General features: G+C 42.2%; 1 protein-coding gene across 1 annotated transcript in view; it reads left to right on the forward strand.

Annotated features, from left to right (window-relative positions):
* Positions 1-13678, forward strand: part of LOC126334896 (calcium permeable stress-gated cation channel 1-like) — a 211224-nt gene that overhangs the window by 165180 nt on the left and 32366 nt on the right. Inside the window, 4 exon segments of the mRNA XM_049997600.1 lie at positions 2670-2929; positions 12853-12905; positions 12908-12957; positions 12959-13003. Of these exon segments, the coding sequence (XP_049853557.1) occupies positions 2670-2929; positions 12853-12905; positions 12908-12957; positions 12959-13003 (408 nt within the window).

The following is a 13678-nucleotide window of genomic DNA, read 5'->3' on the forward strand; positions in this document are numbered from 1 at the left end:
AACTGCGTGTGTGTGCGCGCACCACCCCCCCACCCCCCCCCCCCCCCCCCCCCACACACACACACACACGATCACACTATGCTCTTTAGTGTTGACCAGATCATCGACCTGGTAGTGTGGGGACTTTGGTTTGTACAGCATTAAAAGTTCTATTAAGTCCACCTTATTCATGCTAAGTTCAACTTTATTTTCTTTGTACAGAGCAAAATATCCTCTTTTCTCCATTGCATTGTTGGAGCTCAATCCATCACAGAGGAGTGGTATGAGACATTGTCCATTACACCTGTAGAGTTTGGAGGAATATTTTGGAGCAGAACATTAGAAAGACACTCCATGAGAACGGTGGTGTTCATTTTCTCATCATGCTTCCTGGAACAGAACAGTAATTAAAAAAAAGTCGAATGAAGCTGTGGACAGAACCAGTGTGAAGGACAGTTATCATTCTGCCCTAGCCTAATGGTGCTTCCATCATTCCTCATGTTATGCAGTCCATCCACTCCTTTGTCAGTGTGCAACACATTATTGAACCCATGTTTCATCCATCCACACAATGTCTTTCAACGAAGTACTCCTCACACAACGCAGATGCCAGTATTGCCAGGCCACTATGTCACTTATCTCGATGATAAATGTTGGAGACAAAAACTTTTTGTGTTGGGAACCAAGCTCATGAGGACAATTTTGAAGTGACGACCTACTCCCAGTGAACAGCTCTGCTTCTTTGAGCCTGAAAATGTTTCTTTAACAAAGGGTATTCCTTGCATTGATAATGAGCAAACACATGTCTGTGCATTACATCCTGCTGGAATGTGGCTATCTTGGTTAACATCCGTCATAACTTCTTTTCTTACTCAGAGCTTCTAGTAAAGAACAAGCTGGTGTTGCTGCATCATTTGCCTTTTCCTTTCTTTCTTTCTTTTTCCTAATTTTCAGCGCTGCAGATTGGTGAATGTTAAGTGCAGCAGCTCTTTCTCCACTACTCTTGGAATATCTAAAATCAGACCTCCACTATTGCACTGGAGTTCAAAGTAACTGCACGCGGAGTGCACACATTTGTGGCCTTATCCTCAGATCCAAATTTGCCCACCAGCACTCAATAGATTCACAGTTGGTGAATGTGTTCTTGGGTGATCTTTTATTGCAGATATTCTGTTCAGACATGCTGCACTATTGTTATTAATGCAGTGCCAACACAGAACACTCCTTCACAACACCTGATGACTCCAGAACACTTAAACACCAAAAAATACTACACAATGAGAGCTGATTTGAGTGCTCTCCAAACTGTGTATACCATGTAATTATTACTAAAAAATGTATGCAACATCATTTCTCTGCAAGAGTAGGGGAAAGTGGTGTCATTCTACTTGTTACTGGATTGCCTTAGAGTAAATCTCAATGACTGCAACTTTTTAGATGTGATCAGGCAGTTACATTTTTCTGAGCAACTATTTTAATCCTCATACATTTATTTTTCTTGATTTTCAAACAGAAATTAAATGCACAGACTAGGAGTTAGTTATTTTTTTAGTTTGATATGGATAAATGCACAGGCCAGCAATTCAATTTTTTTTAGTTGGATGTGGAGGCTATGTTGTATGGCTTGGCTTAGTAGTAAAAGTACCAGATTACAGATCCAATGTCTCAGGTTTGATCCCAGCCAGTCCTAGGATTTTCTGTCATGTTTCACTTCCTTTGTTAATTTGAAAAATGGTGCATTGTGCCTTGTAGCCCATATTAAACTGTTGGTCCCTCTATAACTGGCAGTGTCAGTCAGCTCGAAGGTTGGAGGAATGCAACAGCATGCCTCTCCATACATGACCATGGCTAGTAAAGCACTGCGGCATTCAAACCAACCTTAAGTTTGATGACAGTTTTACTTCTTATGAATGTTAGAGGGAATGAGAATGTGAATAACTTGGAGAGTCAGACGGTAATGAAGGCAGAAATTTACAAGTGTAGCATTTAACGGTGTTTGTAAGTGTTTAATAATAATAATAATAATAATAATAATAATAATAATAATAATAATAATGTTCCTGAGCAACTGTGTTTAAACACTTTGTCAATATCATTCCTCATTCCAATGGGCATGCATAGGCAGCTCAATAAGTGAATGTTGTACAACTACATCATTGATTTATTATTATTTCTGCTTCAGAACAAGTCTTGTAGCAGCAAAATCTTAGTTTCTATAACTATTTGTTCAGTTTTTTTATGGCTTCCAAGCCATTCCCTTTCATTTTGCCTTTACTTACTCATGGAAGAAGGAATTTAAATCCTGTAAACGTTTCCCGAACTTTCTGATGTCATGTGCTGTACTAATATAATATATATAATTAGATACTAAGATTACCATATCATCTTAATATATACCAAATTAAATGCACAAAATACGCTTGCCGTACTAGATACTTTTTGTGAAACATCTTCCTGTTAGCATTCACTCAGAACGCCCACACATTTATTTAAGTCATCAATTGTTGTTTTGTGTCTCAAATTATCTGTTTAGGGCTAAATTTGTAGTAACATATGTTTACATAACCAGCCTTTTGTGTCATTTGTAACAGTTCTCTCTTCACGGTTCCACTATTTTAAGTTAATTTATTTTGTTGTAACCTAACAGGTTATGGAAACATTTTTGTATTCGCATATGTAACTGTCTGCAGGTTGACGCACTGGAGTACTACACTGAAGAAGAGGCGAATTTAAGGGAAAAAGTAGATACAGAACGCAATGCAGCACTGAGAAGACCTGTCGGTGTAGCATTTGTCACACTGGCATCCACAGATGCTGCTCAGAAGGTCTTTGAAGAACACAAAGCTACATTGCAGTGTGCTAGCAATCCTCCTCATTCAACTCTAAGCAAGCAACTGAGAATCAGCGAGTGGAGAGTTCAGTTCACGCCATCACCAAAAGATATTTTCTGGTATTCCTGAAATCTCTCTCTCTCTCTCTCTCTATGCTAGAACATCAGTCATATTTTGTGTTTGTTATAGTCGTGGCATTCAAAACTTGTTGCTTATTTTGGAGTTGTCATTGCCATCATGACAAATTAGCAATACATTTGACAGTTTCATTTATTTGTTAAATATCATTTTAGAATGTGTGTGTGTGTGTGTGTGTGTGTGTGTGTGTGTGTGTGTGTGTGTGTGTGTGTGTGTACATTAAAAACAAAGATTCCAAAACTTACCAAACGGGAAAGAGCCGGTAGCCAAGCACAATAAATAAAACACACAAACGCACACACAGAATTTCTAGCTTTCGCAACAGATGGTTGCTTCTTCAGGAAAGAGGGAAGGAGACGGAAAGATTAAAGGATGTGGGTTTTAAGGGAGAGGGTAAGGAGTCATTCCAGTCCTGGGAGCGGAAAGACTTCCCTTAGGGGGAAAAAAGGACAGGTGTACACACACACACACACACACACACACACACACACACACACACACACGCACACGCACACGCACGTACACAGACACAAGCAGACATTTGTAAAGCAAAGAGTTCGGGTAGAGATGTCAGTCGAGGCGGAAGTACAGAGGCAAAGAAGTTGTAGAAAGACAGTTGAGGTATGAGCAGTGGCAACTTGAAATTAGCAGAGGTTGAGGCCTGGCGGATATCGAGAAGAGAGGATATACTGAAGGGCGAGTTCCCATCTCCGGAGTTCTGATAGGTTGGTGTTGGTGGGAAGTATCCAGATAACTCAGACGGTGTAACACTGTGCCAAGATGTGCTGGCCGTGCACCAAGGCATGTTTAGCCACAGGGTGATCCTCATTACCAACAAACACTGTCTGCCTGTGTCCATTCATGCGAATGGACAGTTTGTTGCTGGTCATTCCCACATAGAAAGCATCACAGTGTAGGCAGGTCAGTTGGTAAATCCCGTGGGTGCTTTCACACGTGGCTCTGCCTTTGATCGTGTACACCTTCCGGGTTACAGGACTAGAGTAGGTGGTGGTGGGAGGGTGCATAGGACAGGTTTTACACCGGGGGCGGTTGCAAGGGTAGGAGCCAGAGGGTAGGGAAGGTGGTTTGGGGATTTTATAGGGATGAACCAAGAGGTTACGAAGGTTAGGTGCTGGAAATATCACTTTGCCATGAAGAAAAATAATCCTGATACCACTCTTAATGATCCAACTCCCCAAGACACTATCCAAATTGAACCCTGCCTGGAACAGTTCCGTCCTCCATCACAGAGGGACCCACCTCCTCTTCCTCAAAATCACCCTCTCCAAACATTCCAGGAATTTCTCACTTCCAGCCTTTCCTCTCAATCTTTCTTGAAAAACCTTAATCCTACTCCCAACATCACCACAGCCGAAGCCCAGGCTATCCGTGATCTGAAAGCTTACCGATCCATCATCATTCTTCCGGCTGACAAGGGTTCCACGACCGTGGTACTTGATCGTCGGGAGTATGTGGCTGAGGGACTGCGTCAGCTTTCAGACAACTCTACATACAAAGTTTGCCAAGGTAATCCCATTCCTGATGTCCAGGCGGAGCTTCAAGGAATCCTCAGAACCTTAGGCCCCCTACAAAACCTTTCACCTGACTCCATCAAACTCTTGACCCCACTGACACCTCGCACTCCTACCTTCTACCTACTTCGTAAAATTCACAAACCCAAACATCCCGGCCGCCCCATTGTAGCTGGATACCAAGCCCCCACAGAACGTATCTCTGCCTACGTAGATCAACACCTTCAACCCATTACATGCAGTCTCCCATCCTTCATCAAAGACACCAACCACTTTCTCGAATGCCTGGAATCCTTACCAGTCTGTTACCCCCGGAAACCATCCTTGTAACTGTTGATGCCACTTCCCTATACACAAATATCCCTCACGTCCAGGGCCTCGCTGCAATGGAGCACTTCCATTCACACCTATCACATGCCACCCTACCTAAAACCTCTTTCCTCGTCACCTTAGCCAGCTTCATCCTGACCCACAACTTCTTCACTTTTGAAGGCCAGACATACCAACAATTAAAGGGAACAGCCATGGGTACCAGGATGGCCCCCTCGTATGCGAACCTATTTATGGGTCGCTTAGAGGAAGCCTTCTTGGTTACCCAAGCCTGACAACCGAAAGTTTGGTGCAGATTTATTGATGACATCTTCATGATCTGGACTCACAGTGAAGAACAACTCCTGAATTTCCTCTCCAACTGCAACTCCTTTGGTTCCATCAGATTTACCTGGTCCTACTCCAAATCCCATGCCACTTTCCTTGACGTTGACCTCCATCTGTCCAATGGCCAGCTTCACAGATCTGTCCACATCAAACCCACCAACAAGCAACAGTACCTCCATTATGACAGCTGCCACCCATTCCATATCAAACGGTACCTTCCCTGCAGCCTAGGCCTTTGTGGCAAATGAATCTGCTCCAGTCCTGAATCCCTGGACCATTACACCAACAACCTGAAAACAACTTTCGCATCCCGCAACTACCCTCCCAACCTGGTACAGAAGCAGATAACCAGAGCCACTTCCTCATCCCCTCAAACCCAGAACCTCTCACAGAAGAACCCCAAAAGTGCCCCACTTGTGACAGGATACTTCCCGGGACTGGATCAGACTCTGAATGTGACTCTCCAGCAGGGATACGACTTCCTAAAATCCTGCCCCAAAATGAGAGCCATCCTTCATGAAATCCTCCCCACTCTACCAAGAGTGTCTTTCCGCCGTCCACCTAACCTTCGTAACCTCTTGGTTCATCCCTATGAAATCCCCAAACCACCTTCCCTACCCTCTGGCTCCTACCCTTGTAGCCACCCACGGTGTAAAACCTATCCTATGCACCCTCCCACCACCACCTACTCCAGTCCTGTAACCCGGAAGGTGTACACGATAAAAGGCAGAGCCACGTGTGAAAGCACCCACGTCATTTACAAACTGACCTGCCTACACTGTGATGCTTTCTATGTGGGAATGACCAGCAACAAACTGTCCATTCGCATGAATGGACACAGACAGACAGTGTTTGTTGGTAATGAGGATCACCCTGTGGCTAAACATGCCTTGGTGCACGGCCAGCACATCTTGGCACAGTGTTACACCGTCCGAGTTATCTGGATACTTCCCACCAACAGCAACCTATCCGAACTCTGGAGATGGGAACTTGCCCTTCAGTATATCCTCTCTTCTCGATATCCGCCAGGCCTCAACCTCTGCTAATTTCAAGTTGCCACCGCTCATACCTCACCTGTCTTTCAACAACTTCTTTGCCTCTGTACTTCTGCTTCGACTGACATGACTCCTTACCCTCTCCCTTAAAACCCACATCCTTTCGTCTTTCCCTCTCCTTCCCTCTTTCCTGAAGAAGCAACCGTCGGTTGCGAAAGCTAGAATTTCTGTGTGTGCGTTTGTGTGTTTTATTTATTGTGACTGTCTACCGGCGCTTTCCCGGTGATATATTACTGGCCATTAAAATTGCTACACCAAAAAGAAATGTGATGATAAACAGGTATTCATTGGACAAATATATTTTACTGGAACTGACATGTGAATACATTTTCAAGCAGTTTTGTTGCATAGATCCTGAGAAATCAGTACCCAGAACAAACACTTCTGGCCATAACTACATTGATATGCCTGGGCATTGAGTCAAACAGAGCTTGGATGGCGTGCACTGGTACAGCTGCCCATGCAGCTTCACCACAATACCACAATTCATCAAGAGTAGTGACTAGCATATTGTGACGAGCCAGTTGCTAGGCCACCATTGACCAGACCTTTTCAGTTTGTGAGACATCTGGCGAATGTGCTGGCCAGGGCAGCAGTCGAAGACTTTCTGTATCCAGAAAGGGCCGTACAACACCTACAACATGGGGTCGTGCATTGTCCTGCTGAAGTGTAACCAATGGCACCCTATACCATCATGCCGGGTGATACGCCAGTATAGCGATGACGAAAATAAACGCTTCCAATGTGTGTTCACTGCGATGTCGCCAAACACGGATGTGACCATCATGATGCTGTAAACAGAACCTGGATTCACCTGAAAAACATTTTTTGCCGTTTGTGCACCCGGGTTCATCATTGAGTACACCATCGCAGGCACCCCTGTCTGTGATGCAGCGTCAAGGATAACTGCAGCCATGGTCTCTCAGCTGATAGCCCATTCTGCTGTAAACGTCATTGAACTGTTCGTGCAGATGGTTGTTGTCTTTGCAAATTTCCCCATCTGTTGACTCAGGGATTGAGATGTGGCGGCACGATCCGTTACAGCCATGCGAATGAGATGCCTGTCATCTCAACTGCTAGTGATACGAGGCCACTGGGATCCAGCACGGTGTTCTGTATTACCCTCCTAAACCCACCGATTCCAAATTCTGCTAACAGTCATTTGATCTCGACCAATGCGAGCAGAAATGTCGCGATATGATAAACCGAAATCGCAATAGGCTACAATTGGACCTTTATCAAAGTCGGCAACATGATTGTTCGCCTTCCTCCTCCTTACATGAGGCATCACAACGTTTCACCAGGCAACGCTGGTCAATTGCTGTTTGTGTATGAGAAATCGGTTGGTAGCTTTCCTCATGTCAGCACGTTGTAGGCGACGCCAACCTTGTGTGAATGCTCTGAAAAGCTAATCATTTGCATAACACAGCATCTTCTTCCTGTCGGTTAAATTTCGTGTCTGTAGCAAGTCACATTCGTGGTGTATCAACTTTAATGGCCAGTAGTGTACATGTATTTTATTAAACACTGTAAATTAATTATGTTTCTGTTTGAACCCTGATACGTTGCTCTTACTCACTGTCGATGTCTCTTTAAAATGTTTACTGCCTAAATTAAATTCCTTGCACTTGGTTTAATAAACGTGTATTTTTTGCATTACCAAGACACTTCAATTTTCTAAATACTCACCCGGTGCATGACATTGTATACAATAACACAATTACAGGCCCCATTGTGCCACAAGAATTAATAAATATTCATGCTACAATAGCAATACTTCAGATTCGTAAGTATAAATGAAACAGTTTAGCAGTGAAGTTTCTTCTAAACTTTACCCAACATGCGGGTGCTACCATCGATTCCACATGACTCTGCTGGTACAATACTCATGCTGAATGTGTGGAAAAAGTTCTTACAGGCAGATTAATGAGCTAGAATCTCAGTTAGCATGTTAACGATAGATGGCTGCCTAAATGGCTCCTTCTGTATGTTTGATACCAAACTCAGAATGAGCAAATATAAATTGACTAATTTAAAGTCAATAATTTACATTTTAACATTTTGAGATAGCTCTGGAGCCCACAGTTCTAAACCATTATATCTTAAATGCCAAAAAGACATTGCAGAGTTGTTCTCTTATGTACTGTGGTAAAGACACTATACATGTCCAGGGCTTACTCTTATTAACTGCAGTGTCCATGCAAGGTTTCACAGTAATTAAGAAGCTAAAGTTGTCTATAAATGCATTATAGCAGTTTGATTTCTAATTGTACCTTGTTATTCATTATTGTTGTTTGTACTCGTATAATGCTTTTAGCCACCTCTTCTTATTTGTACTGAATAATAACTGCAGGTAGCAATATTAACAATGTATGAAAAGACATGTCAGGTTGCAGACAGGCACAATTAAGACACTTGTGTATAGTTTTCAGCCTCAGCCTTCATCAGTAAAAGTCTCGCACATGCACCATTTACACACTCTTTAGTGTGTGCGTGCGTGCGTGCTTGCGTGCTTGTTTTACTGATGAAGGGTGTTGCTAAAAGCTATATGTGTGCGTCCTTTTAATTGTGCCTTTCTGCAACTTGATGTGTCTTCTTATTTGTAACAACTTTTGTTTCTACATATCTATTAAATCCAAAATCATTTGTACCTGTGTCACAAATCTTAATATTCATCATTTTGATGTGCAGCTCCTTGTATTGGCCGTGTTTGCAGTTAAAAATATTTTGGATTTGAGGTCCGCCAGTTATGCAAAACACCGTTTTTCTTTAACACCCAAACATGTTTCGGCACGACTGTGCCATCATCAGTGGGTTTCCTTTTTATTTTGCACTTTACATTTGATGAATGTGAAATTTACAGATCCCTTACAAGCTACAACATAAAAGGGATCTGTAAATTTCACATTCATCAAATGTAAAGTGCAAAATAAAAAGGAAACCCACTGATGATGGCACAGTCGTGCCGAAACATGTTTGGGTGTTAAAGAAAAACGGTGTTTTGCATAACTGGCGGACCTCAAATTACAAATCTTAATATTTGTCTTACATTGTCATTTTTTTCCTTGCTGTGGATCAGTCCACTGTCAGCTTCAGTATTCATGCATGTCTTTGCAGATCTCTTATTGTTGTGTCCCTTCGTTTGAAAACCCAACGTTGGAACCAAGTGCAAATGAATGATTGTAAGAAGTTTTCAGTTTTTTGTAGAATTGTGTATATGTGAAGGCATAAAATTTTGTTTAAATGATAACATGATGAGTTGTGCAAATAGGCAGTTTTCAAAGAAAACATAAAAATGACTGTAATGAAACATAATGGTATTTGATTTTTTCCCCAGTACTTAATCAAAAATATTGTTAATCTGTAGGCGACAGTTAACTTGCATTGGTTTTATTACTTGCTCCAGATAATAGTAATTACTTCTCACAATTTGTTACCAAATGTTTTGAATTTAATTGAAATATTTTGTCGGGATAGTAAAAAAACTGAACTTGATAGGAAATGTTGGCTCTCGCCACAATGTGTGTGACACTGTTGGAACATGAGTCATCAGTGCCAGTAGTTCAAGGCCAAAGATACCATTTGGAGAACAAAACCAGATAACAAACTGTGGAAGTCATCTGCAAAGTAGTTTTGATTATTCATCATATTCTACAGGGAAATGTCAAGGTTAAGACTTCATACAAACATTAATAGAACAGCGCTCAATGACAAGTATGTTTTGACAATGATGACAGTCGGATAGTGGTCCATTTGCAATCACATTATCCCTGTACTCAGTTTACACTTCTATAATAATGTTTCTGATGAATATTTTGTATTAGCCTTACTTTTGTTCTTTACAAGCCAAGCTGTTCTAAGTAACTGTTATTAAATGCTTAAATTATAACATAGATATGTAATGTAGATTAATGTGATTCATTGTCCAGTAAATGTAATTTAAATGACTGGTTTATCTTCATCTTCAACATAATAAATTATACGTATATTATGTTCAAAATGACACCATCAACCACTAAAAGGAAAGAAATAGAAATGTAAGGTTGTTCACGGGATGGATGGCGAGAAATAGGTGGGTGCTGAGACAGAGAGCAAACATACCAAGGAGCATGTGTATTATGTGCGTAACTTGATATCAGCAAGTCCAAAAATAGACCAAACAATTCCATGACGCAAGCATATTTGTTGCATGTAATAACAAGAAAGGCTAACTAGTAAGGCTTCGAATACACCAATAAAATGCAATAAACAGATTGAGCCTGGCATCAGTCCAGCATCTTCTTAAGTCATGTCCATGGTGGTGCTAGCTTGGACTGGTTGGCATTCACATCGATAATGTGACATAACAAAAAACAGGAAGCAAAGTGAAAACAGGTCACAAAATAAAATTAGTTTTCCCTCAATCTACATATATAGTAAGAATAGAAAGAAACTTCCACATGGGAAAAATATATTAAAAACAAAGATTCCAAGACATACCAAGTGGGAAAGCGCCGGTAGATAGGCACAATGAATAAAACAAACAAACACACACACAAAATTTCAAGCTTTCGCAACCGGCGGCTGCTTCGTCAGGAAAGAGGGAAGGAAAAGGAAAGATGAAAGGATGTGGGTTTTAAGGGAGAGGGTAAGGAGTCATTCCAATCCCGGGAGCGGAAAGACTTACCTTAGGGGGGGAAAAAGGATAGGTATATACTCGTGCGCACGCGCCCTCACACACATACACACATACACACATACACACATACACACATACATACATACATACACAGACACAAGCAGACATATTTAAAGGCAAAGAATAAGGGCAGAGATGTAAGTCGAGGCGGAAGTGTGGAGGCAAAGATGATGTTGAAAGACAGGTGAGGTATGAGTGGCGGCAACTTGAAATTAGCGGAGATTGAGGCCTGGTGGATAACGAGAAGAGAGGATATATTGAAGGGCGAGTTCCCATCTCCGGAGTTCGGATAGGTTGGTGTTGGTAGGAAGTATCCAGATAACTCAGACGGTGTAACACTGTGGCAAGATGTGCTGGCCGTGCACCAAGGCATGTTTAGCCACAGGGTGATCCTCATTACCAACAAACACTGTCTGCCTGTGTCCATTCATGCGAATGGACAGTTTGTTGCTGGTCATTCCCACATAGAAAGCGTCACAGTGTAGGCAGGTCAGTTGGTAAATCACGTGGGTGCTTTCACACGTGGCTCTGCCTTTTATCGTGTACACCTTCCGGGTTACAGGACTGGAGTAGGTGGTGGTGGGAGGGTGCATAGGACAGGTTTTACACTGGGGGCGATTGCAAGGGTAGGAGCCAGAGGGTAGGGAAGGTGGTTTGGGGATTTCATAGGGATGAACAAAGAGGTTACGAAGGTTAGGTGGACGGCGGAAAGACACTCTTGGTGGAGTGGGGAGGATTTCATGAAGGATGGATCTCATTTCGGGGCAGGATTTTAGGAAGTCGTATACCTGCTGGAGAGCCACATTCAGTGTCTGATCCAGTCCCGCTTCTTGTTATCCACCAGACCTCAACCTCCGCTAATTTCAAGTTGCCGCCACTCATACCTCACCTGCCTTTCAACAACATCTTTGCCGCCACACTTCCGCCTCGACTTACATCTCTGCCCTTACTCTTTGCCTTTAAATATGTCTGCTTGTGTCTCTGTGTGTGTATGTATGTATGGATGGATGGATTGTGTGTGTGTGTGTGTGTGTGTGTGTGTGTGTGTGTGTGTGTGTGTGTGTGTGTGTGTGTGTGGGCGCGCGCGCGCGCCCTAGTATATACCTATCCTTTTTTCCCCCTAAGGTAAGTCTTTCCGCTCCCGGGATTGGAACGACTCCTTACCCTCTCCTTGAAAACCCACATCCTTTCATCTTTCCTTTCCCTTCCCTCTTTCCTGACGAAGCAGCCGCCGGTTGCGAAAGCTCGAAATTCTGTGTGTGTGTTTGTGTGTTTTATTCATTGTTCCTATCTACCGGCGCTTTCCCGCTTGGTAAGTCTTGGAATCTTTGTTTTTATATATATAATGTGAAGTTCATCAAGTGTCCTGACAGAAATTTTTCAAAGAAAGTTATTGAAGATGTCTGTGTGGTGAGTTAATATTCTTCAAAATAGGATCCTGCTGTATTCATGCACTTCTGCCAGTACTTTTCCTTGAAGTGGAGCTGGTGAGGCATCCTTTCAACATGCTTTTTCTTGTCTCATTTGTCCCGTATCACTGTCTTTTTTTTTTGTGTGTTTCTTTTAAGCAACAAAAAAAAAGTAAAACTCTAGCAGATTGTTTAGCGATACTATACTGCTTGACAGTTTGATGAATTTTGACTTTCAATGACAGTACTACCCAAGTTCTCTTCAGACACTATCAGTGCACTTCGAGCAGATGGCAGCAACTGAGTAGAATCTCCTAAATTATGTGGGATTCTCATTTTTTGTCGCACTTAGACTGCCTCTCAATCTTTCTCATTGCCCAGATAATATGTCCTGATATTTATTAGACTCGCCCTTTATAGCAAAAGTATAGTTCTCAGATTATGGCCAATGATAAGCACAATTTTGTATGAAATAGCTAAAGCTAATCAAATTTAATGCCTGTGTAAAAACGTTGTGTGTAATAAAGATTGGAAATTGGTAACTAATTATTTCTTATTCTTTCTCATTTTCAGGGAAAATTTGTCAGTGCAGTCAAACTATTGGTACATCAAGGCCACACTAGTAAATTTCTTCTTTTCTTTGCACTGTTTTTCTTGACAACACCGGCGATTATGGTTTAAAATGATGGAGACCTTCCACGTTTCAGATGAAATAGGCAAAATGGTAACAGTCAAAACAGTTTCTCAATTTTTAAAGCTAGACGAGTACATATAAATGACATAATGGAAAAGCCCTCGATGGGATATAAATAATTGAAGAAGTAAAGGTAATAACTTGTTATGTTGTTGACTCTTAGTTGTCTATATCACAGAAACACAGAATCAAAATTGAGAATGTAGTTAGCTTTACACATATAGTTAGACACCAGTATATATGCAGTGCACTGGCACTGGCACTGGAACTTGTGTAGGATGAGAGATTGTTTCCTATAGAGTGGTGAGGGGAGCAGGGAGGTGAGGAACACGGAGGTTGGAAAAAGTTGGCTTACAGCTGGCAAGGAGAGGCAGCAGGAACACATGAAATGAATATGATGTGGCCTGGGTTGGGAAGGGGGGGGGGGGGGGGGGAGGGCGGGGTGTGCACAGTGCGTAATGCCATGGAGGAATAAATTGGGGTGGGGGAGACTGAACAGAGGAAGAGGAAGACTGAAAAGAAGAGCATGCGAGTGCAGGATGAGTTAATTCAGGGTCATGGGGCAGGAATGAATGGTGTGCAGTGTAGGAGCTAGCAGATATGAACACATGGCATGGGCCATGAAGCAGCCATTGAAACCAGGCATGTTGTGCTCAGTAAGTCTTCTGCCATTGGATGATCAGCTCTGCTCTTAAATAGAATATC

The sequence above is a fragment of the Schistocerca gregaria genome, chromosome 2 (assembly GCF_023897955.1).
Source record: "Schistocerca gregaria isolate iqSchGreg1 chromosome 2, iqSchGreg1.2, whole genome shotgun sequence".
Lineage (NCBI taxonomy): Eukaryota > Metazoa > Arthropoda > Insecta > Orthoptera > Acrididae > Schistocerca > Schistocerca gregaria.